We start from the raw sequence: 26,818 nt of genomic DNA, 5'->3' as shown, positions 1-26,818 counted from the left end.
AGGGGAGATGGCAGCCCACCCCCGCCTGTAGTTAATTGGAGGGGGGGAAGCAATCAGGGAAAAGTTATTCTGCATTATTTATAGCCTGCACTTGCCAGGAACTTACTCGCAGAGATCTGCAATTTAGGGTTTAAAGATTCCTCATTTGTTTCCCGATGCAGCGTGTTAAGGAATAACAATGAAGGCAGCGGGAAAGCCGGGAGCCTCCAAATTAAAAGGCCATTTAATGAGGTTCATCTGCTGACCTGGATTTAACCCATTTGTCCGAGCAAAGCCACGTGCCCAGGAGACGGGGCGAGGGGCTGGCAGGAGGGACCTGCCCTGGCTCTGCCTGCGCCCGACGCTACCCAAAAACCACCTGGGAGAGGGGACGGATGGACAGATGGATGCTCAGAGCACCCGGGACTGTGTATCCAGTTTCCAGGCTGGATGCGTCCATTCTCAACCCACACAGCAAAGGGAAGGAGGAGAGGGAAGGACAGAGGGGCATCCCCATACAGGACAGAGCCACGTGTCCCCCCGGCACCCTGCCATGACCCCGGCTGCGGGGTGTGGAGCCCTGTCCCTGCTACTCACGTACTTTTGTTTTTCTGCCTCATTTCTCTGCAGCAAGGTTTCTGCGCACAGTGCTTTGCCGTCGATGCTGGAGAGCGGGGGCTCGGCCGCCGCCGCGAGCCCGGCCGCTGGCGACGTCCCCTCTCTGCGCTCTGCGGGGGGACACGTATCACACAGCTGCGCGGGGGGCAGCAGCAGTGGCCACGGGGGACCACAGGCCAGGGGAAAGGTCCTGGCCTGGAGACCCCCTGTGTCCTGGGGATGCTCGGAGGCACGTGGGGGGACCCGGCTGGGGACCGCTGCTGCCACTTGGGGCAGCCGGAGCCGGGGGGTACCTTTGGTGCCAACGAGCTCCGGGTGCTTCTTCCAGGGGTGGCTGAGGTCCTTCAGGGGGGTGGTTTCAGGCTCGAGGCGCTGGAGCTGCTGCAGCCGGTCCTCCAGGCTCCGGGCCGCCTCCAGCACAGGAGCGGGGTCTGCGGGACAGGGGACACGGCGGTGAGTGGCAGGGATGCCCACCACCAGCCCTCTCCCACCTCCCCGGGGACTCGCTGCCCACCTTCCTCACCGCCCACCCCCGGGCAGCGTCCCTCCGCACCCTACTGAAAACCAGCTCGGGTGCCCCCCCTCGACCCCGGGGCACCCCTCAGTCCCACGTTTTCCATCGCCAACTCCGAGGGACCGTCAGGGCTGCGTGGGGGCATCACATCCCCGAGCGAGCCAGTGGCACCCGCGGCACCGGTGGCCACGGTGCCGCCAGCGCTGGCCCGTTTGGGCGCAGACAATGGCGGTTTGTGCCGAGGTAAGCAGGTGCATTCAGAGCCGTCCGTCTTCCCTCTGTCAGCATTACACCATCATTAGCTAGTGTCTGCTCAGCAGGGTGTGCCATTATGTCTCCCAGGGCTGATGTAATTATACATTGACATAATTAACCCAGCAAGCCCATTAAGCAGGCCAGCTAAAAATTCATCTATAATTATTTGTTGTGTGCATGCTAATGAGTCCATCTGCACTGCCATTGTACAACATGAACAAATTAATTTACAAGTCTGGATTTTTTAATAAGTTCAAGAAAATGCCTCCTATTGAGCCAGGTTAATATAGGTTTGGGTGTTTTTGTGTTTTGTTTTTTTTTTTTAGAAAAGAAGAGGAAAGAAAATAGATTTGAATTCTCCAGGGTCAAAAAGTTAGACAAACAGGGAAGTGGGACGGAGCCGGATGCACTACTGTACGGCACGGACACATGGCACGCATCCAAGGGTAAAAAAATAATAACGGTGATGGGGAAAAAATCAAACTGGCTGCCACTGCTCAGAATGGGACACAGAACAAGTCTTCTGCCCACTGAGTCCCTGGATGAGTCGGCAACGGTGCAGGACGAAGGGGGCCCGGCACCACCATGGCTGTGCCACGGGATTTGGGGTGATCTGGGGCTGCCTTGGCACAGCCCAACCGCAGCACCGGGCGTCTCGGGGGTGAACCTGCCCGAAAGACGCAGGATTTGGCCTGTGATCCTCGCTGCAAGTGCCCAGCACAGATGCTCCTTCCAAATGAGTGAGGCTGCTCGCCACACGGCTTCCCCGCAGGACCAGCGACTGCCAGACCCCCTGCGCTAATGCCGAAAGCCCCCCGAGCATCCTTCTCCATGGGGAACGTCCCCCCTCCTTTCTACTGGACATCACAGAGACCCCACAGACAGTTTTGTGCCCAGAGCTCGGCTGCGGGGACCCAGCCGGAGGTGGGCGCTGAGCCCTGCTGGCACGCTGCCGGCTTTGGCACCGAATCGGTGACTCCTGGGCTGCTCATGGCATCTTTCAGCTTGGCATCCTTCGTGCTGGCTCCCCATCCAAGGAGCATGCCATTGAAGGGCGTCGCAGCGATGCGGCCTCGTCCCGAACCGGACTGGATGCTCTCACAGCCATTAATAACACCCGTAAGTACGTGAGCTGAGATAACGATACGGCTAATTAAACCCTGCGCTCCAAGGCCCCAGCTCCCCGGCTGCGGGGGCCGGGGTCTCCCCCACGCTCCCCCGGCCCTGGGGGTGTTGGCAGGAGGCTCTGTGCCAGCCTGCGAGCCGCCTCCGCAGGGATAAACACCGGGGCAGGCCCCGTCCGATCCGCGCCGGCAACTCCTCTCGCCTCTGTGATAAGAAATAATATGGGAGGAACTGGCCCGAGCAATAAAAGCTCCGGGGATTTTCCTCGGGTCAGCGTTTCCCCTCCCACGAGCCGCAGCCCTACTGCTGAAACACAGCCGGGGTGATCTCCCAGTGTTCGGAGCCGACATCCCGGGATGAAGTAGTCAGGAGAGGAACTTTTAGATGGGAAAAGAGCAAGCGACACTCCGGCTCTGCTGGGGCAACGCTGCTGCAAAACGCCCGGCTGGATTCATTACACTGTGCTGATGCCACACTGCCCGGACACTGGGAAAGGGCCGTCCTCGGCTGCGGGGACGGCTCTGCCACAGCATGTGAGGTGTTGGGACGCACCAAAGGGCTGCCGGGGCTGGACACCAAGCTCACGCCAAGCTCCCACCGTGCTCGCTCTGTGCTTGTGCCGCCAGTGCACAACCCCTCCTGCTGCAGGGCTGGGCAGAGGACCCGCTTGAAACCGAGCACATCGTCTCCTCGCGCCAAGGCACCGCCAATGCCACGTGCCGTCACGCTCTGAGCCACGCTCTCCCCCACCGCCCACGGCGCAGTGACAGTCCCTTCCTCCGTGGGTCACGGCCCCCGCTGGGACAGGTTAGAGGAGACGGCGCTGACGCCGCAGCCGAGCGGCTGTGAGCCCCACCGTGGCGGTGACTCACCGGTGGCACAGCCGGGTGACGGGTGACACGAGAGAGGCATGTGCCAAAACAGGACCTCGGGGTGCCACGCGCTCCGGCGCTGCGTCTGCCCGCGGCAGATCCCGCACGCCCAGGGGCCACGGCGTGGCATCACCCACCGATGGCACAGCCGGCTCCCCTGGGACACGGCAAGTCCCTGCCGCAAAGGGAACCCGCTGCCCAGGCACGCTTACCTACCGCTCCATACGCTCACCCACTATATATATACTTTTTTTTTCATATATATATATACACACACACAGACATACATATATATATATATATATAATTTTTTTAGCTATATAATAAGTGCTGCCACTAGCTGGCGTTATTGGCTGTCCTTTAGTGGCACTGGCAGTGCTGCAGCAGGGACAGGAGCGGTGGGCAGGGGTCCCTCTTGGGTGTCCCCAGCCCCAGCACGGGGGAGTGGGGCTGGGGGGCTCTCCCCATGCTGGAGGGGGTCTGGGCCACCAGCAGACCCGGTCCTGGACACCCCCATTGTAGCATCGTGCAGCCGCTGCACAGCCGCTGGAGCAGCTGGAGGCACCCGTGGGATGGTGGGATGGGGCAGGAGGGGCCCTGGGTGCTCACCACCTTCTCCTGACCGCGCACAGCTTCAGGGAGCACCCATGTCCCTGGGGACCAGCAGCTCATCCCTGTGCCCGGCCGCTTGGCCTGGCCTTCCGCAAAGGTCTCCGTGCTGGGGGCTGAAGGGTGACATCTGCTCCACGCTGCTGCCCGTCTCCAAGGGGAGCACGGGGCACCCATGGGGCACCCATGGTACGCCCACGGTGCATCTGCGATGCATCCGTGTGTGTGTGCACGGTGCATCCATGTGTGCGCAGGGTGCATCCACGGTACCTCCACGGCACATCCGCGGTGCCATCCCCTCTCCCACCAGGGCAGCACCTCCTCCACCAGCCCGTCCATCCCAACCTGCTCAAACACATCCACCGGCGCCCTACGAATCCCTCCACGAGTCAAAGTCAGCCTTAAATCAAATCATCCCCAACAACAATGACATTAATTATGCTTTTAACACATTTTACTGCTTCCCCCCCTTCCCTTCACGCCACATCTGTGTGAACAATATCCAAAAGATTTACGGTTTTCTCCCGTAATTACAGACACACAGCCAGCTCACTTATCAAAATACTTGCTGAGCAATCAGGCTCCGTTACAGTCTCTGCCAGAGATTTGTGTTGACAGCAGCCATTCAAAGCAAAAAATGTCGAATCAGGACTTATGTGGCGCTTGTAAAGTATTCCACAAAGAGTTCGCCTGTCGAGAGACACACGGACATGTAACAGACGGGGGTAAAACGACGGGCGGGAGGGTTTGGGGAGCAGGAGGGGAGAGGGGAGCAAGGGACGGATGCTGCAGGAGAGCAGAGAGAGGGGAGGAAGAGGAGGGGGGTGCAGAGATAAGAAGGGAGCAGTTTTGGGGTGTGCATGCGTGTGCATCTGCGTACATGTGTGTGCATCCATGTGCACGCGTGTGTGAGCGGGAGGAGCACGGCAGGTGGGCACGGGGGGGTGGGGAGGGAAGATAACTGGGTTCTGGAAAGCGAGCTGACATTTGGTTCTTGTAGCACAGGAGAAAATTTAATGAGGACAAAAATATGTCTCCCTAATTCCCCTAAGAAATCATTAAAACATTTTGTTATTCCTAAATGTCTGGAAAATGAATTAGTGGCCCTGCAGGAGCCTTTCTGTGCATCTTCAGCCGTTTGCAGCTCTCCGTCCTCGCCGTGCCGGGGGATGCTCCGTGCCGCCACCGTGCCCGGCACAACTGGCAGCCCCGGCTCAGAGCGCGGCAGAGCCCACGGTGGGGAGCAGCGGGGAGAGGGGGGTCCCGTCCCCTCACCCGGCCCTAGCACCGACTCTGCCAACACAAGCCTCACGGCTGCCCTGTGCCTCAGTTTCCCCCTCCCGAGACTTCAAGCGGCGCCCGGACTAGGGGTACACCCCGGCACGGCGGTGAAACAGGGAATGCCGTCCCCAGGCCGCAGCCGGTGCCAGGAGCCGTGCTGCGAGCCAGCACTCGATCGTTTCGGTTAACTTACCGTCGAAAAGACAACTGGGGATAGCCGCAGTGTTATTACAAGGGCTGAGCAAATGTATTCCTTTCCTAATGTCAAGATGCATTTGGCTCAGGGGCTGAAACACAGCGATGGCAAAAGCTGTCTCCACTCCTCTCTTCGGCTGGTATTTCCAGAGCACCATGCGCGAGCGGAGGTCGGCGATGCCAGCCGTGCCGTGCCGGGATGGGGCCGGCAGCGCCGCCGTGGTCCTCGCTGGCTCCTCTCGGCACCGGCACGCAACTCGTTAGGCAGCCAGGTCGCCACCGCGTTGCTTACCTGGAGCTTCGATTAATTGCTTGTAAACGCTCAGGAAAGCCGTCTCAGCCTCCTTGCTTCTCTTACTAAGTGCAATCACCTGCAGGGAGATGGAAAAAGGGGGTGAGAAATGGCCTTGGGGGAGGGAACCGGCTCTTCGGGGCAGGAGCGAGCTCTGCCGGGCTACCGGGACTGGTGCCACCCATGACCGGCACACGGGTCCCCCCGGCATGGCTCTGCGCCTCCCGCAGCCGCTCGCTGCCTTTGGCTAAACTCCTCGCGCCGCTGCCACGTCACGTCGCCCTAAATCATTGATGCGCTCTGAGTAAATGAAAATTATAATTTAATGTCGGCGCTTAAATAAGAAATAAAGAAGCCTGCCTGTTGTCGTGCTTGCTGGGCTGGATCCAGCACACAGCCCTCCCCGGTCACCCTCCCCGGTACGGCACGGCTGGGACGATGCCATGGGCAGGAGCGATGCTTGTCCCGTGCACCAGGACCAGGACAGCATGTCCCCGTCCCCCTCGGCTGCCGGGGTGCTGGTGATGCTCAGGCCGGCTGGGCGGTGGGCAGACGGCACATCGCATGACTAATAACCGAACAACATATTAATCTGCCGCCTGCTCCCATCCAACATTTAGGAGCATGAATCATTTACTCCCCTTAATTCTTCAAGGCGCACTGACACCTCGGGGCGGGGGCTGCTGCCCACCGGGCTCCAGCGCATTTTGTTTGACAAGGGTCTCCTTGCTACCCCTGCAGCGGATGATACGGGGTGCCGGTGGAACACACAGGCCTCTGCATCCCTGCCACCCCAGGCACAGGAGCCAGGGGTGGAGGTGACCCATTCCCCACAGAAAAATACCCAGTTTGATCCAAACCGGTTGCCCGTGCCAAATGGTGATGGAGGAAGAGGCGCCCACCCGGCATTCAGTGCTGGCAGACACACCGTTACCAACAGCGGACTAGTCAATTAAACAACTCCGAAGCCACCGATGGGCTAAACGAAGCCCAAACTTCCCACCTCAGCCCGGTGGCAGGTCCCGAGCTCCCGCACGGGAGCATCCTTTCCCTCCGCCCATCCCCTCTGTGCCGGCGGAGCTCCCGGCTCACCCCGCCAGCCCGGATTGCGATTGCTTGTCATTCAAACCCAAAGCAAACCGCTCATTTGTAATCCAGCAGCCACCTGAGCAAACCGCCTTCTCCTTCCAAGCTCGCAGGCACTGGAGCACAAAGATCATTTTTCTATTGTTAAAATTGTATAAGCCGGGCTTTTTATAGCATCTCGTACACAAACCTACTTTCTCGGCGCCGTGCTTCCAGCAGAGGAGGAATTTGGGGGCTTTTCTTCAGCGTTCTGCAAAAAACGCTTGGCTTCAGGGTGCTTTAAAATAATAATAATAAAGTGGGGAAAGGCCGGGGGGAGCAGCAAGCAGACGGCGAGCGGCACTGCCTGTCTATTGTAGCAGGATGGCATCGCGCCTGCCGAACTCGCCGGTGGCACGTGGCATTGGGGTGGCACGGGGAGCCCTGCCGGGGGGTCCGTAAGGCTGCAGAGACACGGCGGTGCTGGGGGGCTCCACGGCATCAGCCCTGTGTGACCCCCCCCTCACTTCCCACACCCTTCGGACCTTGCACGGGAGAGGAGCGGGAGCGGGCACAGCCCACCGGCACGGCTCTGCCGCGGGGCGCCGGGGACGCCTGGACCTGCCCGAGCTGCTCAGAGGAGCTTCACCTCCCCTGAGACAGCATCGACCAAAGGGTGCAGAGCAAAGAGACAGCCCTAATGTGTTCTCCATCACCCCTCCATCACCCGTGTCTGCCCCCCCACGCGCACCCCCAACCTGTGCCAGCGAGGAGGAGCCGGCCTAGACCTTCGAATTGGGCTGCTTCTGCTGAGTTTTATTCCTGAAGTCACATCACAGAGACAAAGTGTTTTTCAAGGGGAAACATCGAAGCCTTTCCCTCTCCTCAGCAATCCCGATGGAGATCGGAGCATCCCCCAGCAGGAACATTGTGGCTCCGGGGCAGGAAGGAGCCTGCAGCATCCCCACACCGTGGCCCATGGACCTCACCTCTCCACGGCCACCCGCCACGGGCTCCCTGGGGACGGATCCACGTTTCCTCCTGGTTCACGCAAGGGGTGAACCCACCACTCAGCCCACCTTCCCACGGAGCACTGGAGGACGCGGTGTAGTGCCTTTCCACCCATTAACTACCATCAGCATCTTAATTGCAGCCGCAGGACCCGCAGTTTGCTGGTGAGGAGGCATTTGGGGGCATGTCATGAGACAAGGCATTTGGGGGCCATTTCACCAGCCCCAGCTCCTGCCCCATTGTCCCCCCACGCTGGGCTCTGGCTCAGGGCCAGAACGTTTCAGCCCATGTCGGTGCCGGGGCATCACCAGTGCAGCCGATCGGCGGGACGGCGAGCCAAGTGTCCCCTCTGCTCTTTCCGAGTCCCACTAAACATCAAGGAAATGTCAGTGAAAAAAAGATATTTAAAATTTTCAGCGACCTTTTCCGGATGGGGATAATTCACCAAAATGCCAGGGGTGATTCCAGCCGGAGCAGCTCCAGGTGCCACACAAGCACAGCTCACCCCAACCCTGAAACCGCTGTTATTCCTCACGTAGAGCTGAATAAACCCCTGGAAAAAGCCCACATCAGCCATAAGATCAAGGTTTTGTAAAAAAAACCAACCTAAATGTTGGCTTCCTTGGGGCAGAAGCATCTGAGAGGGTGATGTTACCCTCATCTTGCTAAAAAGAGGAGAAAATTGCTAAAGACGGGGGAGCTGAAGGTCCCCGCAAGCAGCCCCAGCTCGATGGGGTCGGGATGGTGTCATCCCTGCTCCCCTCACCACCGCGATGCCCATCGGCAATGGCAAACCCACCGCCAACCGCTCTCCCTCTGCCCACAAAGCCCTTGGCGGCCGGCGGCGAGCTCTGCCACCACGTTATATATTGACGTACTATTAATTTCTATTTCCCCCCCCCGTCCCCGTCTCCCTCCGCAGCATCCACGGGCTCAAGGTGAGGCACGGCAGCGGCGCGGGATCGCCGCCGCGTGATGAATTACATTTATGCGCCGGGTCCTTTTCATGGCTGGTGACTTTCCAGCAAAGCAATTATCACTGTAGAATGCGTAATAGCCTAATTAATTACTATTGTCAGGCTGGCCTCTGTGCCATGATTATACCTTCCGAAGCCAACTTTTTAAACATTTGGAAGCAGAAATATTATTATAATTGACTGACAAAATGGTAAAACTCCCCCGGCGCAGCCGGTCCTCCTCCTGGTACGATGGCGAGGACCGACTGTCTGAGCATCTCCTCTCCAAAGGCGCGGGATTTGCATTGCACCGGCGGTGAGTTTATTCTTATATCCATGAGATCAAGTGCAGGATAAGTAGCGGGTTATTTCCATCTAAATACCGGTGGCAGTAAACCACAAATGAGCTCTTTTTCAGCGGAGAGGAACAGCTGTCGGGGGAGAAAGCGGCAGCAGAGACCCCAAATGTTGAAGAAAACTGATGAAAAAATTCATTCAAGCCTTCGCTATTTTCCTCGCCTTTTTTTGCTGATGTGTAAAGAAGTCGGGGAGAGCGGGAGGGCTGCGGAGGGGGGGGGCCTGGGAGGGAGCCGCTTTCCCCGGGGAGAGCTCTGGGTGATGGGGGCTGAACCCCCCGTGCAACACCGGCCATGTACCGGGGAGCCCCCACCTTGTGCCGGGCTCCTTTGCTGCTTTCCTGGTGGCCCACGTCCGACTGACTCCTTAAACCCATCACACACGTGCACAGATCCATCGCGCACCCACAGACCCATCGCACATGGACAGACACGTTGCGCACACACACAAAACCCTGTCGCACACACAGAGACTCGCTGCACGCCCACACAAACCCATCGCGCACCCACAGACCCATCGCACACACCCGCAGACCCATTGTACACCCACACAAACCCGTGGTGCACACACACAAACCTGCCGCACACACCCGTTGCACATGGACACAGAGCAGGGACACACGCGCAGAGACCCATGGCAGGCCCATAAACCCATCGCACACCCACAAACCCATCACACAGCCACATCGACCCATCACACCCCCACAAACCCATCACAAAGCCACATAGACCCATCACACCCCCACAAACCCATCACACAGCCACATAGACCCATCACACCCACACAAACCCATCACACAGCCACACAGACCCATCACACCCGCACAAACTCATCACACAGCCACACAGACCCATCACACCCACACAAACCCATCACACCCATGCACTAAGACCCATCGCACCCACACAAACCCATGACACCCACACAAACCCATCACACAGCCACACAGACCCATCACACCCACACAAACCCATCAAACCCATGCACTGAGACCCATCGCACCCACACAAACCCACGACACCCACACAAACCCATTGCACACACACAGACCCATCACACACCCACACAGACCCATCAGACCATGCACAAACCCATCACACCCATGCACAGACCCATCATACACATGCACAAACCCATTGCACACCCACAGACTCATCACACACCCACAGAAACCCACCACACCCATGCACAGACCCATCACACAAATGCATAGATGCATCACACCCACAAAAACCCATCACACCCATGCACAGACCCATCGCACACATGCAAAGACCCATCACACACACACAAACCCATCGCACCCATGCACAAACCCATCTCACACACACAAACCCATCACACATGCACAGAGACCCACTGCACACCCACACAAACCCATTGGATACCCACAGACCCATCACACACACGCAAAGACCCATCACACACACACAAACCCATCACATCCATGCACAGGCCCATCACACCCATGGACAGACCCATCACACACACACAGACCCATCACACCCATGCATAGACCCATCGCACACACGCAAACCCATCACATCCATGCACACACCCATCACACCCATGCACAGACCCATCACACCCATGTACAGACCCATCACACACACACAAATCCATCACATCCATGCACAGACCCATCACACGCACACAAACCCATCACACCCATGCCCAGACCCATCGCACACACACAAACCCATCACATCCATGCCCAGACCCATCGCACACATGCCCAGACCCATCACATCCATGCACAGACCCATCACACACACACAAATCCATCACATCCATGCACAGACCCATCACACACACACAAACCCATCACACCCATGCCCAGACCCATCGCACACACACAAACCCATCACATCCATGCCCAGACCCATCGCACACATGCCCAGACCCATCACATCCATGCACAGACCCATCACACACACACAAATCCATCACATCCATGCACAGACCCATCACACACACACAAACCCATCACACCCATGCCCAGACCCATCGCACACACACAAACCCATCACATCCATGCCCAGACCCATCGCACACATGCCCAGACCCATCACATCCATGCACAGACCCATCACACACACACACAAACCCATCACATCCATGCCCAGACCCATCACATCCATGCACAGACCCATCACACACACACAAACCCATCACACCCATGCCCAGACCCATCGCACACATGCCCAGACCCATCACATCCATGCACAGATCCATCACACACACACACAAACCCATCACATCCATGCACAGACCCATCACATCCACGCACAGACCCATGACACCCACACAAACCCATCACACCTACGCCCAGACCCATCACATCCATGCACAGACCCATCACACCCATGCCCAGACCCATCACACCTACGCCCAGACCCATCACACCTACGCCCAGACCCATCACACCCCTCCTTCCCACTCCTTCCCCCACTGCAGCCCCTGGCCCGTTCCTCCAAAGGCAGAAGCAGCTCACACCGCTTTCACAAGGCCAAAAAGCAATTCATGTCAAAAGATCAATAATATAAAAATAAAGCCTGAGAATTCTAGTTAAAGGGAACGTCATAGAAATATGTTGTTCACGTTCATGATTCGGAGATTAAAAAAAAAAAAAAAAAGAATCAATATAAGTTCTTCAGATGATGTTATTTCTAATGAGAAATATACCGAGACTGCTGCAAATAACTGCTTAACGGAGAAAAAAAATGCATTAATAATTTACTTTATAAAGCATAGGATCCCGAACGCAAGAAAATTGCTGCTGGTTCTTAATTTTGTTGTAATACTTCCTGACAAGTTCAATGACGCTTTGGCAAAGTTCCTGAGAGCACAGTCAGAGGACGTTCAGCTCATTAGGTTTTTTTTCCCCCCACCTCTTTTTCCGTGGCATCCCGTCCCGGCCGGCTCCGGGGGAAAGATGCCCGAGCTCTTCCCTTGCTCCGCAGCGCAGGATTTCTTGGGATGACCCCCCAAATCGGTGCTGGCCCTGTCCCCCCCACTGCCTGCTGCCGGGCAGGAGCATCCTCCTGCCTCCTCCCGACGCCCGTCCCCAGGTGAGCTACAGCCTCCCATCACGACGCAGCAGGCGGGGAAAATATTTCAAGCATATTTTACCATCCTCACCGACATAATTTAATACGCTTCCCCCCCACACTGGCTGGTTTCAGTTGGTTTTTTTCCTTAATTTTTTTTTTTTTCCCCCCTTAATTTATTTTCTCAGTGCATTTGCTGACAGTTGGCAACTTCAAACCATCTGCTACCGGCACACGCGCCGAAACGAAAGGCTGTGGTCCAGGTCGGCGGAGGAGACGGGCAGGGATGCGGGGGGCTCTGCATCCCCAGCGCGGATGAAGAGGGGTGATGAGGGGGTTCCCGCTGGTGCCCGGGGCCGGGATGAAGCCGGGATGGAGCTGGGATGGCCTCGGCACACGGGCGCGTCCCGAGCATCGCAAAGTTTCACCTCCCATTTAGCAGAACAAAACTTTTAATTTAGATGTTTTCGTCTATCTATCAGAGTAAAAAAAAATAAGTTTAAAATAATGACTGTAATAAATGAAGGTAATTAATTGTAGTTTGTTCCTTTACTGTCTAGTCAGCTTAATTTTACCTTTTCATCTAATAATGAGAAAATAATTTTTGTGCTCTGAGGGTTAATGATATGTAACTGCAAGAGCTGCTAATTGCATGTTGCAAACTATTCATCAAAATCCCCATCTGCGCTACTTGATTATGTTTGCTAAATTATTGCTTTGAATTATCTTTCATAAAGCAACTTTTGTAATTAGCAGGGCTTTCGCTTTGCTCTTTTCTCCGTCGCAAGGATATTCAAACTTTGTCCGTCTCAAGCTGTTGCCATTAAACTGCTGTCACGGGCAGCTTTTGGTGAGAGAAAGCAACTGTCCTATAGCTAATCGGGGCGGGGGGAATAAAAGCTGGGTTTATTCTCTGTGGGTACGGTTTATTCTCCTGGCCCTGCTCCTCCTTCCTCGAGGAAAAAAATTATATAGGAAGGATATAAGAACCTAAATGTATATGGAATGGATTTGGGAATGGCAGAGAGAAACGGCCCAAAAAAGCCCATCCACCCCCACCCGGGTTAATATTTCAAAATGATTTTTTTGTTTTTTCTTCCCCCCCCCCCTCCTTCCCTTCCCATTTCCAAGAAGGAGCGGAGGGGGAAGGCTCGCCATTCATCACCACGCTTTTATGGGCTCCTTCCCGTGACGCAGATGATGTAGCGCTCTGCTCTCCCTGGTTAATATTCATGGGCAGCACTGAAAAGTGTGCTTTGCGGGGGAAAAAAATGTATTGAGGAAGTATTTTAAAAAATTTGGAAGAGGAGGGGAAAAAGAGGGGGGGAAAGGGGGGGAAAGAGGGGAAAAAGAGGGGAAAAAGGGGGAAGAAGCGGGGAAAAAGGGGGAAGAAGCGGCGAAAAGAGGGAAGGGAAAAAGAGACAGAAAAGATTAAAAAAGAAGGGGGAAAAAAGGAAGGAAAAGAGGGGGGAAAAGAGGGGGAAAAGAGGAAGGAAAAGAGGGGGGAAGGCCCCAGCCAGCCCCACCTCAGGAGCAGCCGCAGCACCGCAGTGTCCACCCCGCACCGCCTGGCACTGACGCAGCCCAGGAACCCGCCTCCAGGGGATCAGAATCCACCTTTTGGGATAAAATCACCCCAAACCTCTTGTGGAAAAAAGCCCTGGGGGGGTAGAAAGGCAGCAGAGCTGGGGAAGGAGCTGCCACTGAGGCAGTAATCGCATCCTGCTCTCCTTTACACCCCCATAAATCCAGAGCCACTTGGGCGGAGGGACCGGCTGGGGCTCCCCGAAGGACATAGCTCATATTCTCGTAGCGGATCTAATGAAGACTATCGGAAAAAATGCAGTATTTAAAAGACTGAAAATGTATTCCTATTGTTATCACTCTCTTTTATGTGTTTATGCATAGTGCATCGGAATGAATCAATACTGGATTGCCCTATAAATAAATGAGCATATCAGTAAACCCAGTAATAAAATGAAGTGATGAAAAATATGGAAATCAGTCGCATTTGTGTAAATCCACTTATTGTTTACTTTAATATTTTCTTATGCAGTTCCGTAGCTCCAAAGAGACAGATTTAAAATCAGGTAATGCTCAGCAGATGACAGATCCTAATGTGTCGCTGCTGGCAAGCTCGGAGTACCGGCAGCTCTCCAGGGGTTTCCATCGAAGCACATTAGAGGAGCAGAGAAAGCAGCCCCTGAAGAGAGAACATTAAAAAGCCAGGGAGAAGAAGATGTATCCTGAAGTGCAACGCATCTCTCACCGGTATCGGGGACCAAAGAAACGGCATCCACGGAGCCCCCGGGGATGTGGCAGGGGCACGGGGCTAGGGAGCACCTGGGTCAGGCTGGAGGATGAAGAAGTGAGATGCTTTCTGCAGCAACGTGGTGGTTTGGGACCACGTCGTCCCACCCTGGTTGCTCAGCTCCTCCCTTAGATTGCCCACTGCAATCTCATCTGGTGCATCCTGGCCATGCCATGGCATCTCCTGGCCATGTTGTGGCATCTCCCGGCCACACTATGGCATCTCCTGGCCATGTCATGGCATCTCCTGGCCGTGCCACAGCACGTCCCAGCCACATTATGGCAGTTCCTGGTCACGTCATGGCATCTCCCAGCCATACCACACCACCTCCCAGTCACACCACAGCACCTCCCAGGCACACCATGGCAGTTCCTGGTCACATCACGGCATCTCCCAGCCATGCCACACCACCTCCCGTCAGTGATGGCTCCTTCCCCTGCCTGGAAGCTCTCCAGGCAGGGCCACTATCCCTGATGTCCTTCAGGGGACATCAGGGCCCTGCCCGCACCCCTGCCCCTGTGTGGCACAAGGACCACCCAGCACGGAGGCAGCGCAGAAGGATTTTATCAGCTGCAGAAACCCCACAGAGGTCAGGGACGGTGACTTTGTGCCTTGTCCACACCAAGCCACGTCCAGTCTGTCCCTCCCGGGGCTCTCCACTTCCCATTTCAACCCCCAAGAGCCAACGGGGTGGGAAGGGGCCGGGATCATGACCACGGGGGGCGAGGGCAGGTCCTGCCCGCTCCCCTGCCCACCTCTGCTCCGAGCATCCCCCTCTAACGCTGCTGGTTTTTCCTCCCACCCAGGCAGGCAGAAAACACCCCTCCCCGCACGGCCTCCCAGGAAAGCTATTTTAGAGTTGCTCTTCTTTTTTTCCCCCCTTCTCGTCTTTTTTAATTTTTTTTTTTTTTTTTTTTTTAAAAAACAACACATCTCCCCCCATCTGGGCTGCGAGTTGGGTGCCAGCATCTCGGCGCTGAATACTCAACATTTGCTTTTTATAAACGCCTCGGAACCCAAAGTTTCCTCCCGCACTGCCGGGATGCATCCAGGCGGGTGCCGCATCCAGGCGGATGCTCTGTCCCCCCACGAACCCCTTGTGTCCCCCCCGCTCCGGGACCCAGCTCTGCCCATCCAAAGGGGCTACCAGAGGCAGCGAGAGCCAGAAATCCCCATAACCCAAGGTTAGGGGCTATGATTTGTCTTTGTGGCTAATTACCTTCCCTTCTTGCTAGTCACTTACATCTACGGTTCTCAAAAATCTAGTTGCTGGGGAGGGAAATCCGCCGTCCTGCCGAGTTAATTCTCTAACAGCAAATCTCCTGTACCTCAGGTACATTTTTCTTAAATTCCCAGCTGAGTTCAATTAAATGTTTATGAGACTGTGCGCTTTCCCCCCGCCGCGCTGCCAGCGCCGAAGCAACAGAATTAAGCTCCTTCTGGAACAAAACAAAAACAAAAGGGGGGGGGGGGAGAAAAAGAGGGGAAAAAACGAAAATAAAGGTGGTTTAAGAGGGTTGGGTTTTAAGATTGCAAGAATATCATTCCCCCGGACTGCTTTTGCTCTGTGTCGCGCAGCCACGGCGTGTTGGCAATATCGACAAGGGGGTTTATATGAATAATTGAAGAAATTCTGTGTTCCTCGCAAAAGAAAAGGCAAGGCGAGAGGGTTGTTGAGATAATCAGGAGCTTGCTAATCAATATTCTCAGCCCCAGCCTCCTCCTCGCGTCTCCAAAAGGAGCAGTGCCATAAGCTCATCAGTAACTGTAAAAAAAACATCGCACTCCGAGTGTCAAAATAGTCAAGCACAGCATATTGTATTGCCAGATTTCCCTCCCGGTCCACCCCGGTGCCAGATTACATCCATCAGCAGGGAGGGAAGCCGTCCAACGATGACTTACTTACGCTTAAGTGTTCATAAATAAGGTTTTTAAGATATAGATGGCTTTTTAATTTTGGTGGAATGTGGGGAGGGGGGGGTGTGGGAAAAAAAAAGATAAAAATGATGGGGTTGATGCGATGCGATGCGACCTCTCGGGTGCTTCCCGGTAAATCCCGTGGCCTGGCTGTGATGGGGGGGGTCCCGGTCCCAATCTGGCTTGTATCGCAGTGAAAACAGCCAGAAAAAATTTATGCCGGCCCCACAAACGGTGGCAAAGCCTTTGTCTGGTGGGGAGGTAGGGCGAGAGACCGTATCCCCCCCATGAAAACCTCATTAGCCAGACTCTAATTATTGCCCTGCAGTCGGCGGGAAGAGACAGAAACCGTAAAACCTGAGGGGTGGGGGGGGCGGGTATTAATTGCTTTTTGATAAATTGGGGGCTGAGGTGCTGGTGGCGGAGGTCGAGAGGTGACTGCGTGAAGCTCGGCTGTGCCCTGAGCTCCGGCCGCCGGCGATAAACGTCCCGTCCCCGACTCGCCCACCCCGAACACCCAAACTGGGCACTTTGAGGGGCAAAACAGGGTTTGCAACGGAGGGAGCTGCCACCCCCAGGATCGGCAGCTGGTCCCGGCTGCAGGACCTGCAGTTTGCTCCATTACCTGCAGTTTGCTCCATCCTCACGTCCCACCAAAACCTCAGGACCGTGACCACCACGCTCGGCGCGGAGCCAGCCGTCCACCCTGGCGCTGCGGGGATTTAAGCCACAAATACCCAAACTGCGGGGGTCCCAAACCCTTCTTCCCCTTCTCACCAGCATCACCAAAAAACCCGCCAGGTCGTGCCCTGGTGGGACAGGAGGAGACATGGTGCAGGGTGGCCACCACCATCCCCTGCTAGATGGGCCGTGGGGCAGGCGGCGTGACCCCGGCCATCAATCAGCCCCTACGCCTTATGTAAATCCGCGACGCTAAAGATGTATGGAGCCAATTACCAGGGGTCACTGCCGGGTGTAAAATTCAGACAACGAAGCTCCCAGTCTCAAATGAATTTGCGGGAGATTGCAAGCTTACTGCCTTTTATTGGACAATATAAATATTTCACTGTTATATAAAAAAATATTGGCAAGAAAGCAGATAAACCCGAGTCCTGTGTGTATACAGAGAAGCAGGGAGTGAAAAACGGCCGTCAGCATCTTTTTAACGGCCTTTGGTGCGGTACGGGAACACGGGTTGCCAAGGGGGTCTGATGAAGGCAGTGGGGCTGCGAGACCGGGGGACCCCAGGAACCCCCATCCCGGACCCACCAGGACTATGCTGGGAACGGGAGCGATGCCAGCGGCGCAGCCCGGACACACGGATGGTGGCGGCGGCGGCAGCCAAGGGGTTGTGTCTTGATCTGGAGAGCAACACAGGGGATGCAGACGCAGACGTGGAATCCTCGGAGGCTGGGCACCGTTCCCAAGGAGCGGATGCTGTCCCCAAGCGCAGGGATGAGCCTGTGCCCATCGCGGAGGATGCCCAGGAGGGGCGGGCAGGGAACGGCCTCGCCATACGGATCAATCCCAAAGGCATTTTCCTAAATATTTTCCCCAATCCCTCTGGGATCGCATCTGTCCTCACCTGCAGACCCCCATGCCAGCACGGGACATCCTTATTTCTTGCTCACCCATATATCAACCCTTCCCTGCAACAATAAAGCGGGAGAGAAGAAAAAATAAAAAGCCTATAGGAATCGATACCTCTTTCTCTCTCTCTCTCTCCCTATATTTTATTAAAAACTTTAGCATCAATATTAATGTTTAAATCCTCACCAAGCTGAGTTTAATTACCTGTAAACTGCATCCACAGCTACGTGGGCTTTGCTCCTTGCCGCAGTAAATACAACCCAGGAGGCGCAGGGCCAACTTCTCGGGGCGTCACAGTCCCGTCCCCGCAGGAGCGGCTGCATCCAGCCCCCCGTCCCTCAGCAGCATCCCCCCACAGCCATGTGCCGAGGGGACGGCGGGTGATGGAGACGGAGCCACGGCGTGACCCGACCCGGGATGGAACCAAAAGGAGTAGGGGGACATGAAAGAAGGGGAAAACTGGGATCCTGGGAAGAAAATGATGCGTAAATATAAAATAACTGGGGCTCTCACTGCCAAAAGGAATCTGCTTTCAGCCACGATGTGAATCATAACACTTGGGAGGGGGGAGCGAGGGAGAGGTATTTGAATGGAGTCCATTAGCGGCTGAGAACGATGAATAACTCACAGGCAGCGGGAACTGCTCCTGAGCCGCTGGCGAGTTCACGGAGGGCTGGCACCACGGGCCGGGAGCTGCCGGAGAAACCAACTGGGGCTGGGACCGGACCTCACTTAACCCACCCGGCACCCGCCTCCTCCCTTTGCCCGCTCCGCCAAGAAGGAGAAATACATGTTTGTCAGGTTCTGTGATTCTGTGAATCTGTTTTCCTGTCTGTTTCGGCCATGCCACACTTGCACACTTGTGTCCGCATCCTTTAACCACCGGCACGTGCGGGCACGGCAGCCGGGAGGGAGCAGGGATCGGTCCTGCTGCTGCCGCCCGTCACCCCGGGGCCACCAGCGGTCCACGGTCCCGCAGCACAGACGCTGAGCCGCGAGGTCTCGGCATCTAAAATGGAATCAGGGTTTACAGCGTGTTATCAAAAGAGCTGTAATGGGATCGTGCAGGGGCCAGAGGTTTGAGACGCGCATCAGATTTCCATTCCCGGGGAGAGAGGAAACGGCTGTGTTTTTTAAAAACCCCATCTATCAAGGGCTGCCATCTCACGTGCCGTGTTGGTGGCTGCTCGTGGGCAGCTCCACCGACCTGGAGTTTTGCCATCCTGCTCTTCACCGGAGGCCAAAGAGGGGCTGATGGAGGGGGCCAGCCTGGTCCTGCCCTCCCGGACCCCGCATCCCTGCAACCCCCCCCGCCACGCTTCTCCTGCATCCCGCAGCTTTGCCTCCTCCCGGCTGGCATCGTTAAGGGCCCCTTCCTTATTACATCTATTCCAGCGGCTTCCCAAGGCCAGGGTTGGGACGGCGACGGTAGCGTTCGAGGGCTACACTTCCAGAATAATATTCATTACCATATTCATTCAGTGTTTATCTCGCAGATGTACGGATCCGTTACAATGGAGAAAAAAGAGAACTCAGAATTTGTTCTCAAAAGATATTCAAATTAGTTAATCAAGAGTCCTTTTATTACGTGTCTCATGTACCAGCAGCAACTATCCATCGAGATAAATGATCAGCTGCTAATAACTGATTACATTGCAGCAAGTGTTTTCTTATCCCTATTACCACCATGTTTAAAGACATTTTATAAATTTCTAATTATTGTAAATTGTTTCTCCTTTTGAAAACATCTTCCCATAGTCATCAGCTGTCAATTTTCCCTGAAAATCTCTCCCTCTGAAATAAGCCCACAGCAAGATGCTCAGGAAGCAGAGAAAACCCTTCCCAGCTCCCAGCCGGCGGGATGCAGCCCGGCCACCTCCATCCCGGGGCGCTGGGAGACCAGGAAGCTCCTCCAGCCCTTTTAGAAGTGGACCAGACTTGAAAGAAAAATACAAGCATCCGTAAGCCAGATAAATCCTGGATGTTGCTGTTTTCACCCGCTGCACGATGCCAAGGTGCCCCATGGTGGAATCCACCCCCCCGGATGGATTCGCTCTCCAGCGAACCACGGAGAAATAAATAAGCCAACGGTATATAACACAAGCACGAGGCACCCGCTCCTACAGAGACTGGCATCCGAGGGCAGATCTGGGCTTGGGAGAGCCCTAAATAAGATCCCGCTCGCTTTCTGTGTATTTTACAGATGAAAGCTGAAATAATGGAGAGGGTCTGAAGCCAACCAGGACTTTAAATCCAGCAGCCGGCCTCCAGCCGCCGCTCCAGCCGATTTCTGGGCTCCATTCATTATCGCAATCAATCAGCTCAAAAAAAAAAAAAACCCAACCGCAAAAACAACAATAAACCACCCTCTAAACTCTCTTAGACACTTTAATGGAAAAGGTATCTCCTTCCATCTTCCCCGGCCGTGACCGCGGGACTGGAGCAGCAATCCACACAGCACGGGCCAGGCTGCAGCCAGAAGGGTCCGTACCACGCCAGAGACCGCGATGGGACCAGCAGAGCATCCATGTGCACCTGGAAGGGATCCAGGATGCAATGAGTCCCCCGGCACGGTGTCACTCCACCACCGCCGGTGCTACCACCGGTGACAGTGGCTCTGCTGGTGACATTGGCTGCGCAGGGACAGGGATGACCAGGACAGGAGCACATCACAGCCGTGCCCCACCGCGTAGCCAGACCCTGGAGATATTTGACAGCGTTTGGCCAAGCGCCTCCATGCTGGAGCTGACTGAGCCAAAGCTGCCAGCAGAAGCCGTGCTGTGGAGGCATGGGATGGGAGGAGGAAGAGGAGGAGGAGGAAGGCTGCCTGGGGTAACCCCCATGCAGAGGACCGGGGTGTCTGGCCAAGCACGTTTGCTGGGCAGAGCAGGGCCCGTGGCTGCCAGGAAAGGGAGGAGCAGCCGGCGGGACGCGGAGCCTGGCATGGAGCAGCCAAGGTCCTTCCCGGCTCCAGGGGGGCTCAGACCAGGGGAGGAGACGCCGCAGGCACCAGCCATGCCATTATACGCTTTATTGATGCTGTTCTGAAGAAAGCTAATCAATATATTAGATTTCCCAAAGAAAGAAAACACCAGCTGCCAGCAGCACATAACTCCTCTGCCGCGGTGCATTTTTCCATCAAGCCCCGGGGCCGCGCGTGTCTGCGCAAGATGAGGTCACGTTCAAGAGGAGACCTCCCGCTCCCCCGGCGGCCAGGTCAGGGCCAGGGCCACGGCCACCACTTCGCCACGCGGCAAAGCCCACCTTGTCCTCCCCGCTGGGGTTGAAACAAAAATGTGAAATTCTCCAAATATCTTGCAGCGGCATCACCGTGGGGTGCGGAGAGACAGACCCCAACCGGGTCCAACGGGGCTCCCAAGGGACCCCCCCAGTCCCAGTGCCGTTGCATCCCTGCACGGACCCGCAGCCCCCAGCATGGATTTGGGCTTCAAGGAGGGTTCCCAAAGAGCTTTCCCCATCGGGAAAAGCCATCTCAGCAACTGCCCTTTGCCAGCCGCATTCCCCTGGCAAAGCCATTCCAGCAGCACCGACCGGTCCCAAACGCTGCCGCTCAGCCACACACTGGTGAGAAGCTGGGAAGCATCAAACCTATGGATGCCCTTGGCCATAGAGGGATCCCGGCACACGGAACCCGGGCAAACCAAACCGCGGTGCCCGGCGTGCCCTGCTGCCCCCCTGCCCACACCCCGTCACCGCTCCGGGGCGTTCATTCCTTAAACCATGAAAGCCGATGGCGCGGCAGCTCCAAAAGCTGGTTAAAAAGGACAGAATAAATCCACGTTGGACCTAACGCTCAGCACCGGCAGGAAAGCAGACTGACGTCACGGGGAATTGATTAGTGTTTTAATAGAATTAGATCATTGGGAGGGTTGCAGACCTGCTTCAGAAACCCAAATGTTATGCAGATTCGCATTCAAAACCCTAAACCAGGGCGCATTTAACCAAGGCAGAGTAAATGTCCCACATTTCCCCAGGATTATCTGAACCATATCAGATATAATCCAATGATCTGTAAAGTGATTATACCCAACTGAATATAAGAGATCTCTTCTGGTAATGCAATATTTCATCCAGCTGCAGACATTAGGAGGAGGCAAACAAAGGAGGAGATTTAATAAGTGGAAATAAAACTATAGGCAGAGATAGTTTTAAATTATTTTTTTTTTTTTTGTATCGCATCTAATTGCAATCAACAACAGACATCTGACACAGTGACAGCATCAGCAAAATTGCTGCTGAGAGCACAGAATCTTTGTCTAAAAATAATCAGACATTCAGCGCGCCACTGTTTGTTATAATGGTAATCGATGCTGGAGGCTTTGAATTCCATCAATTTATAGATCTGCTCTGTTCTGCCTGGTGATTGTGTTCTGCACACATCCACTCCCGCTCGGCGCAGGCAGCGCCGGGGCACTGTGTGATTAAGATAAGCTCAGATTCCTTTCATACATTCCTTATCAGCTCTAATTCTCCACCAGGCAGAGATGTTCACAGCAGTTAAAGATTAGTTCAGCTTCTCAGACGCCAAATTTGAGGGTATTGATCAATAAATCAAATCACGGGCAATCAATCGCCCGATCCGAAGAGTCTAGCCGATGCATTATTACTGGCGCCTTCGAAGCTGAGGCTTTTTCATGGGTTTCATCAAAACGCGGCTTCCCTGGCTCCCCGCCAGCTCCCGGGCTGCCTAATAGACTCCGCAGCAGAGGAGCTCCAGCCCAGCAGAAGAGCAATAAATTTCTCATCAAACAGCCGATAGAGAAACAAGATGAACATCTGTTTTGCTGCAATGAAACTCCTGTGTTCTTCAGAAGCTGCAAACCAGGTCTGACAGACCACCCCAAAGGCAGCTTTGCCTTCAACAAAGCAGCAAAGCAGAATATTTGCCGGTTATTTCAATCAGGTAATTTAAGAAGACTTTGCATTCTCCTCTCTGCAGCTGCCGGAGCTTTACAGACAGGATTCCTGCTCAGTCGATAATAAAAGCCATCCTGGGACCCTGTACTATGAAGGCAATTTTATGATACCCATTATGTGGCAATGTAACTTCATTAAAAGCTGTTTATTCCCTCTAAGCATTTTAAGCACTTTCCCTCACCCATAAAGAAGAGCCTCTCGGTGCACTGGAAAGGTTATTTGTGCCGGGAGGCGCTTTTGGGTATTTCTTGCCGGGGACGAGGGTCATGCCAGCCGCAAGATCCTCGCAAAGGGGCTTCTCCTCCCGGCCGGCACTGAGACGGGAGCTGCCGAGAGGCAGCCGTATATTATTTTTATTATACACTCAAGATGAGCTATGTTTACCGGAGCTCTGTTTAGGTGACATTTATTATGCCAGCTTCTTTTACATATTAATACGGACAGTGCCCCGAAAATTCGCCTCTGCTGCAAAGGGGGGCTGGTTCCCCCGCACAGCCATTTGCTCTTCCATTTGGGACAATTTGGGGTGTCTCAGCCCTGAGAGCTTCATTTTCCAACCCGGCATTATAATTCAGCATCCAGAGATGGAGCCGCAATCAGGGCAAAGCGGGAGCCAGACCCCATCCTGCAGCCAGCTGCATCCCTGCGGCACGCCAGGGTCGCCCTGCTCCGAAGGAGGGACAAAATTCAACCCTTAAAAACAAGCAAGGAACCCCTAAATCTCAAATCTCCTTATTCCTGCTGGTAACATCAGCAACACCCCCCCAATAGTTCGGTCCTATCCCAGTGTTCAGCAAAGTATTAATTTATCAAGCTCATTCTTCATAAACACGTCTGATGGGCCAGGATGGGTTGGGGACATTTCTCCCAAATGCTGACAGTATAAATCCCGGATGGGGCTAAAGAGTTAACCCATGGCAGGGAGGACCTTTGTCTCCATACGGGATTTAGTAGCCCAGCCATCCCTCCAGGATGATAGAGCAGGAAGGTCTTTACTTGAGACTTCAAGCCGGCCATCAGTAAATGGCGATTCGTGCCCTGCTGAGATTCAAGAGTCATCGAAACCACCAGGCAACCACCTCCCCGTCTAACGACGCGCCCTCAATTAGCCAGTGGACTGCGATAAATCAGCCATAAAGCAGGGCAAGCTGGCCCAAGTTTGTCAATTCTCCTTAAAATAATGTGAATTAAAGCAGAGAAAAGGCGGGGAATGAGAGGGAGATGCACAACGGCCGGCAGAAAGGGTGTGAATCCCCAATTTTTTGCTTCTGGCAAATTTTCTACTCCAGCCACCGAGGGTTTTCCCACTGCACAGAGGCTGTGGTGTCTTTAGGGAATGGTCCTAAAGGTCCAATAACCGTTGGATATCGCTCTCGCATCCTCCTGAGTTAATACTCCACCAAAAACATCTCTGGGAACAGGCTCGAAGGACGCAGCTACATCTTTAGCAATTAATAATCAGGACGACCGTTGGCACGAGTAGCCACATCTCAAGGGAAAGAAAATTCCCTCTTTATTACTTTCAAAAAAACGTCGCCTTTCTCCAAATAAACGGGCAGAGACTCGCGTGGCTTGTGGGAAGAAAGCAGGGCAGGGCACGTTCATGGCTGGGCACCGAACTCGACAGCGACAGTTCAATATTCTCCCATAAACGCACACACAAACATACACAAAATACTGCTAATGGCTCGGTATTTCTTTAAACAGAGTCGCCAAGGAAAAAATAGAATTACTAGAATACATTTTAATTGATTTACAACAGCACTTAGTAACAGGGATAAAAGAAAAACTTGTTTTATTGGACCTCCTGCTAATTAGCTCGACTGACTCCGGGTTAGAAAAGCGTATCCCTCGCAACCCGGCACAACCCCGACCGGCACCCGACACGGAACAGCTTCTATGCACGGAAAATCCTTCATAATAATCAGAGGAAAACCGCCGCCAAATGGTTATTGCCGAGAGACGGCGGAGGAAAGGGCTGCTCCGAGGATGGAGCCACCAAATGGGATGAACCAGCCTCTCCGGCGGATTCAAGCATCCCCTTTCCATCCCTAAACACGCCTTTATTGCGACTTTGATATATCCTTCCCCTTAACGACTTTTAAGGGCAGCAGATAAAGTCGAAAGAAGCGCAGAAGCAACCAGCAAATGTTTAATATTCAATAAATGTGTCAATTTTACATACGGAGGCAAATGGGGCTTTATTGAAGAATTGGTAAACTTCCTCGGAGGAAAGTAAGTGCGTTTTAGTCTTCAAGGGGTCCCCGATGAATAGAAATGGAATGTGATTTGTGATAAAACTCAGCTGCTCTATAAAAGACGTTAAATAAATGTTGCTGTTTCACTAGGGATATACAGAATTGATTGCATTATAGACTGATTCGAAGATGCACGCTCCCCGCAAGCTACCCGCTCGCTGCCGCGCAGCCCCTTCGCCTCTATGTCGGCCTCTATATCTGCGCAGAATTTTCTGGAAACGCTTTAAAACCACCTTTCCGCGTGGTTTTGCCCGTTACGGCATCCTGAGCATCGGCTGCAGGGCCGGATCCACCCCATCCTCGGGGAAACGCCGGACCCTCCGGCGCAGGACAAGTGCCACCGTGAATCCGGCCCGGGCAGCTCGATTCCTCCCAAAAACCACAATATTCCCCAATTATTTGCATCGACGCAGTTGACAGCGCAGAACCCGGAATTGCCGTTAAATGCAAAAATAGTGGGGGACGAGAAGCAATTAAAAATATTTTCACTGCCGAGACCAAGCCACGTTGCCATCCACCCCGAGCATCCTCCGCCGGCGCCGGGGGACCCGACCCATCGGAGCGGCGAGCGGCACCGGGGAAGGGCAAGGCAAACAAACCAATCTCCGACAGACAAATGAGAGGCCAATGCTACCACCGCGGCGAGCGCAAACTGTGATATAATTGCGCTGCTGCTACATCATCTTTAATCAATAACATCCAGGGCTGCCACCGCGCGTGCAGCCCAAATCCCAGCCTCCGCCAAGAAACAGCATGTTGTTAAAAAGCCCAATAGCTTTTTTTTCCACCCACCCCCCCCCGGCTAATAGGTGGCTCGTTTCCCTCAACCCTGCTGATTTTTTAAATCAACCTAAATTCCAATAATTGTTTAATGTGTATTTTTATTTAGCTCCGGTTCACCTACTCTGGCTCTCCATGTTAGAAATTGATATTGTGCTCCGCTGGCTGGGGAAATAAAAAAATAAAAAAATTAGGAAACTGTTGGTTACTTCTCATCATAGTTAGACTGTGCCGTAACGGCAGCTGGGGGCGGCCTCCAGCCTGCCGGAGGAATAGCTCTACTCCGCCTAAATTCAGATTTGCTCCAGTTTTCTGGGTACCAGCTCGCCCCAAGACCCTTGGGAAGGGCTCCTGGCACACAAGGGCTTTCCCACAAGGATGGGATTTTTTTCTCCTCGCCCAACAAAAAGCTTGGGATTTAAACCCAAAAGAGACGCTCTCGCTTTCCAGGTGGATTCACCCCTTTAAAAGCCACCAGCAGCATCCATCGCTGCCGCCGCCTTCCCGTCCACCCCCGAGGTTGAAGGTGGTTCTGGAAAAGTACAGGAAAGCTACAACCAATTCCTTTAGGAGATCCATCACGTCAGATTAGCAACTTAGTTTCTTATTAGCTATTTTCCATCCTATCGTATTAATATTTGTTTTCACTAATACAATGCAGGAGTCTTATCATATTAGCAACTTTCACATCACATTAGTGAAAACAAATACTAATACAATACAATACTAATATGACATGATCTGATGGGAAATTGCTAATACAATAAGACTCTCCTACCGTATTAGTACAGAAACACTGTGTGTCCCAGTTACGGCTCTCTTTGAACCGGGTAAATATCCGGCAT

At 54.3% G+C, this 26,818-nt stretch overlaps 1 protein-coding gene across 9 annotated transcripts in view; it reads right to left on the bottom strand.

Annotated features, from left to right (window-relative positions):
* CUX2 (cut like homeobox 2) overlaps positions 1-26,818 on the bottom strand; it is a 67,878-nt gene that overhangs the window by 10,769 nt on the left and 30,291 nt on the right. For 2 of the 9 annotated variants that reach the window (XM_074606327.1, XM_074606326.1), the window contains exons 2-5: positions 5,741-5,819; positions 5,447-5,540; positions 891-1,028; positions 581-707 (exon numbers count right to left, since the gene is read on the bottom strand). In XM_074606327.1, coding sequence (XP_074462428.1) covers positions 581-707; positions 891-1,028; positions 5,447-5,528 — 347 coding nt within the window. In that variant the 5' untranslated portion in view covers positions 5,529-5,540; positions 5,741-5,819. Of the gene's footprint in view, positions 1-576; positions 708-890; positions 4,663-5,446; positions 5,820-26,818 lie in introns of all 9 variants that reach the window. The other 7 variants (XM_074606325.1, XM_074606322.1, XM_074606324.1 and 4 more) reach the window with 5 other exon arrangements.

The sequence above is a fragment of the Larus michahellis genome, chromosome 13, assembly GCF_964199755.1.
Source record: "Larus michahellis chromosome 13, bLarMic1.1, whole genome shotgun sequence".
In the NCBI taxonomy this organism is placed as follows: Eukaryota; Metazoa; Chordata; class Aves; order Charadriiformes; family Laridae; genus Larus; species Larus michahellis.
Note: the sequence above shows the minus strand (reverse complement) of the source record. Positions and strands in the feature narration are given on the sequence as shown.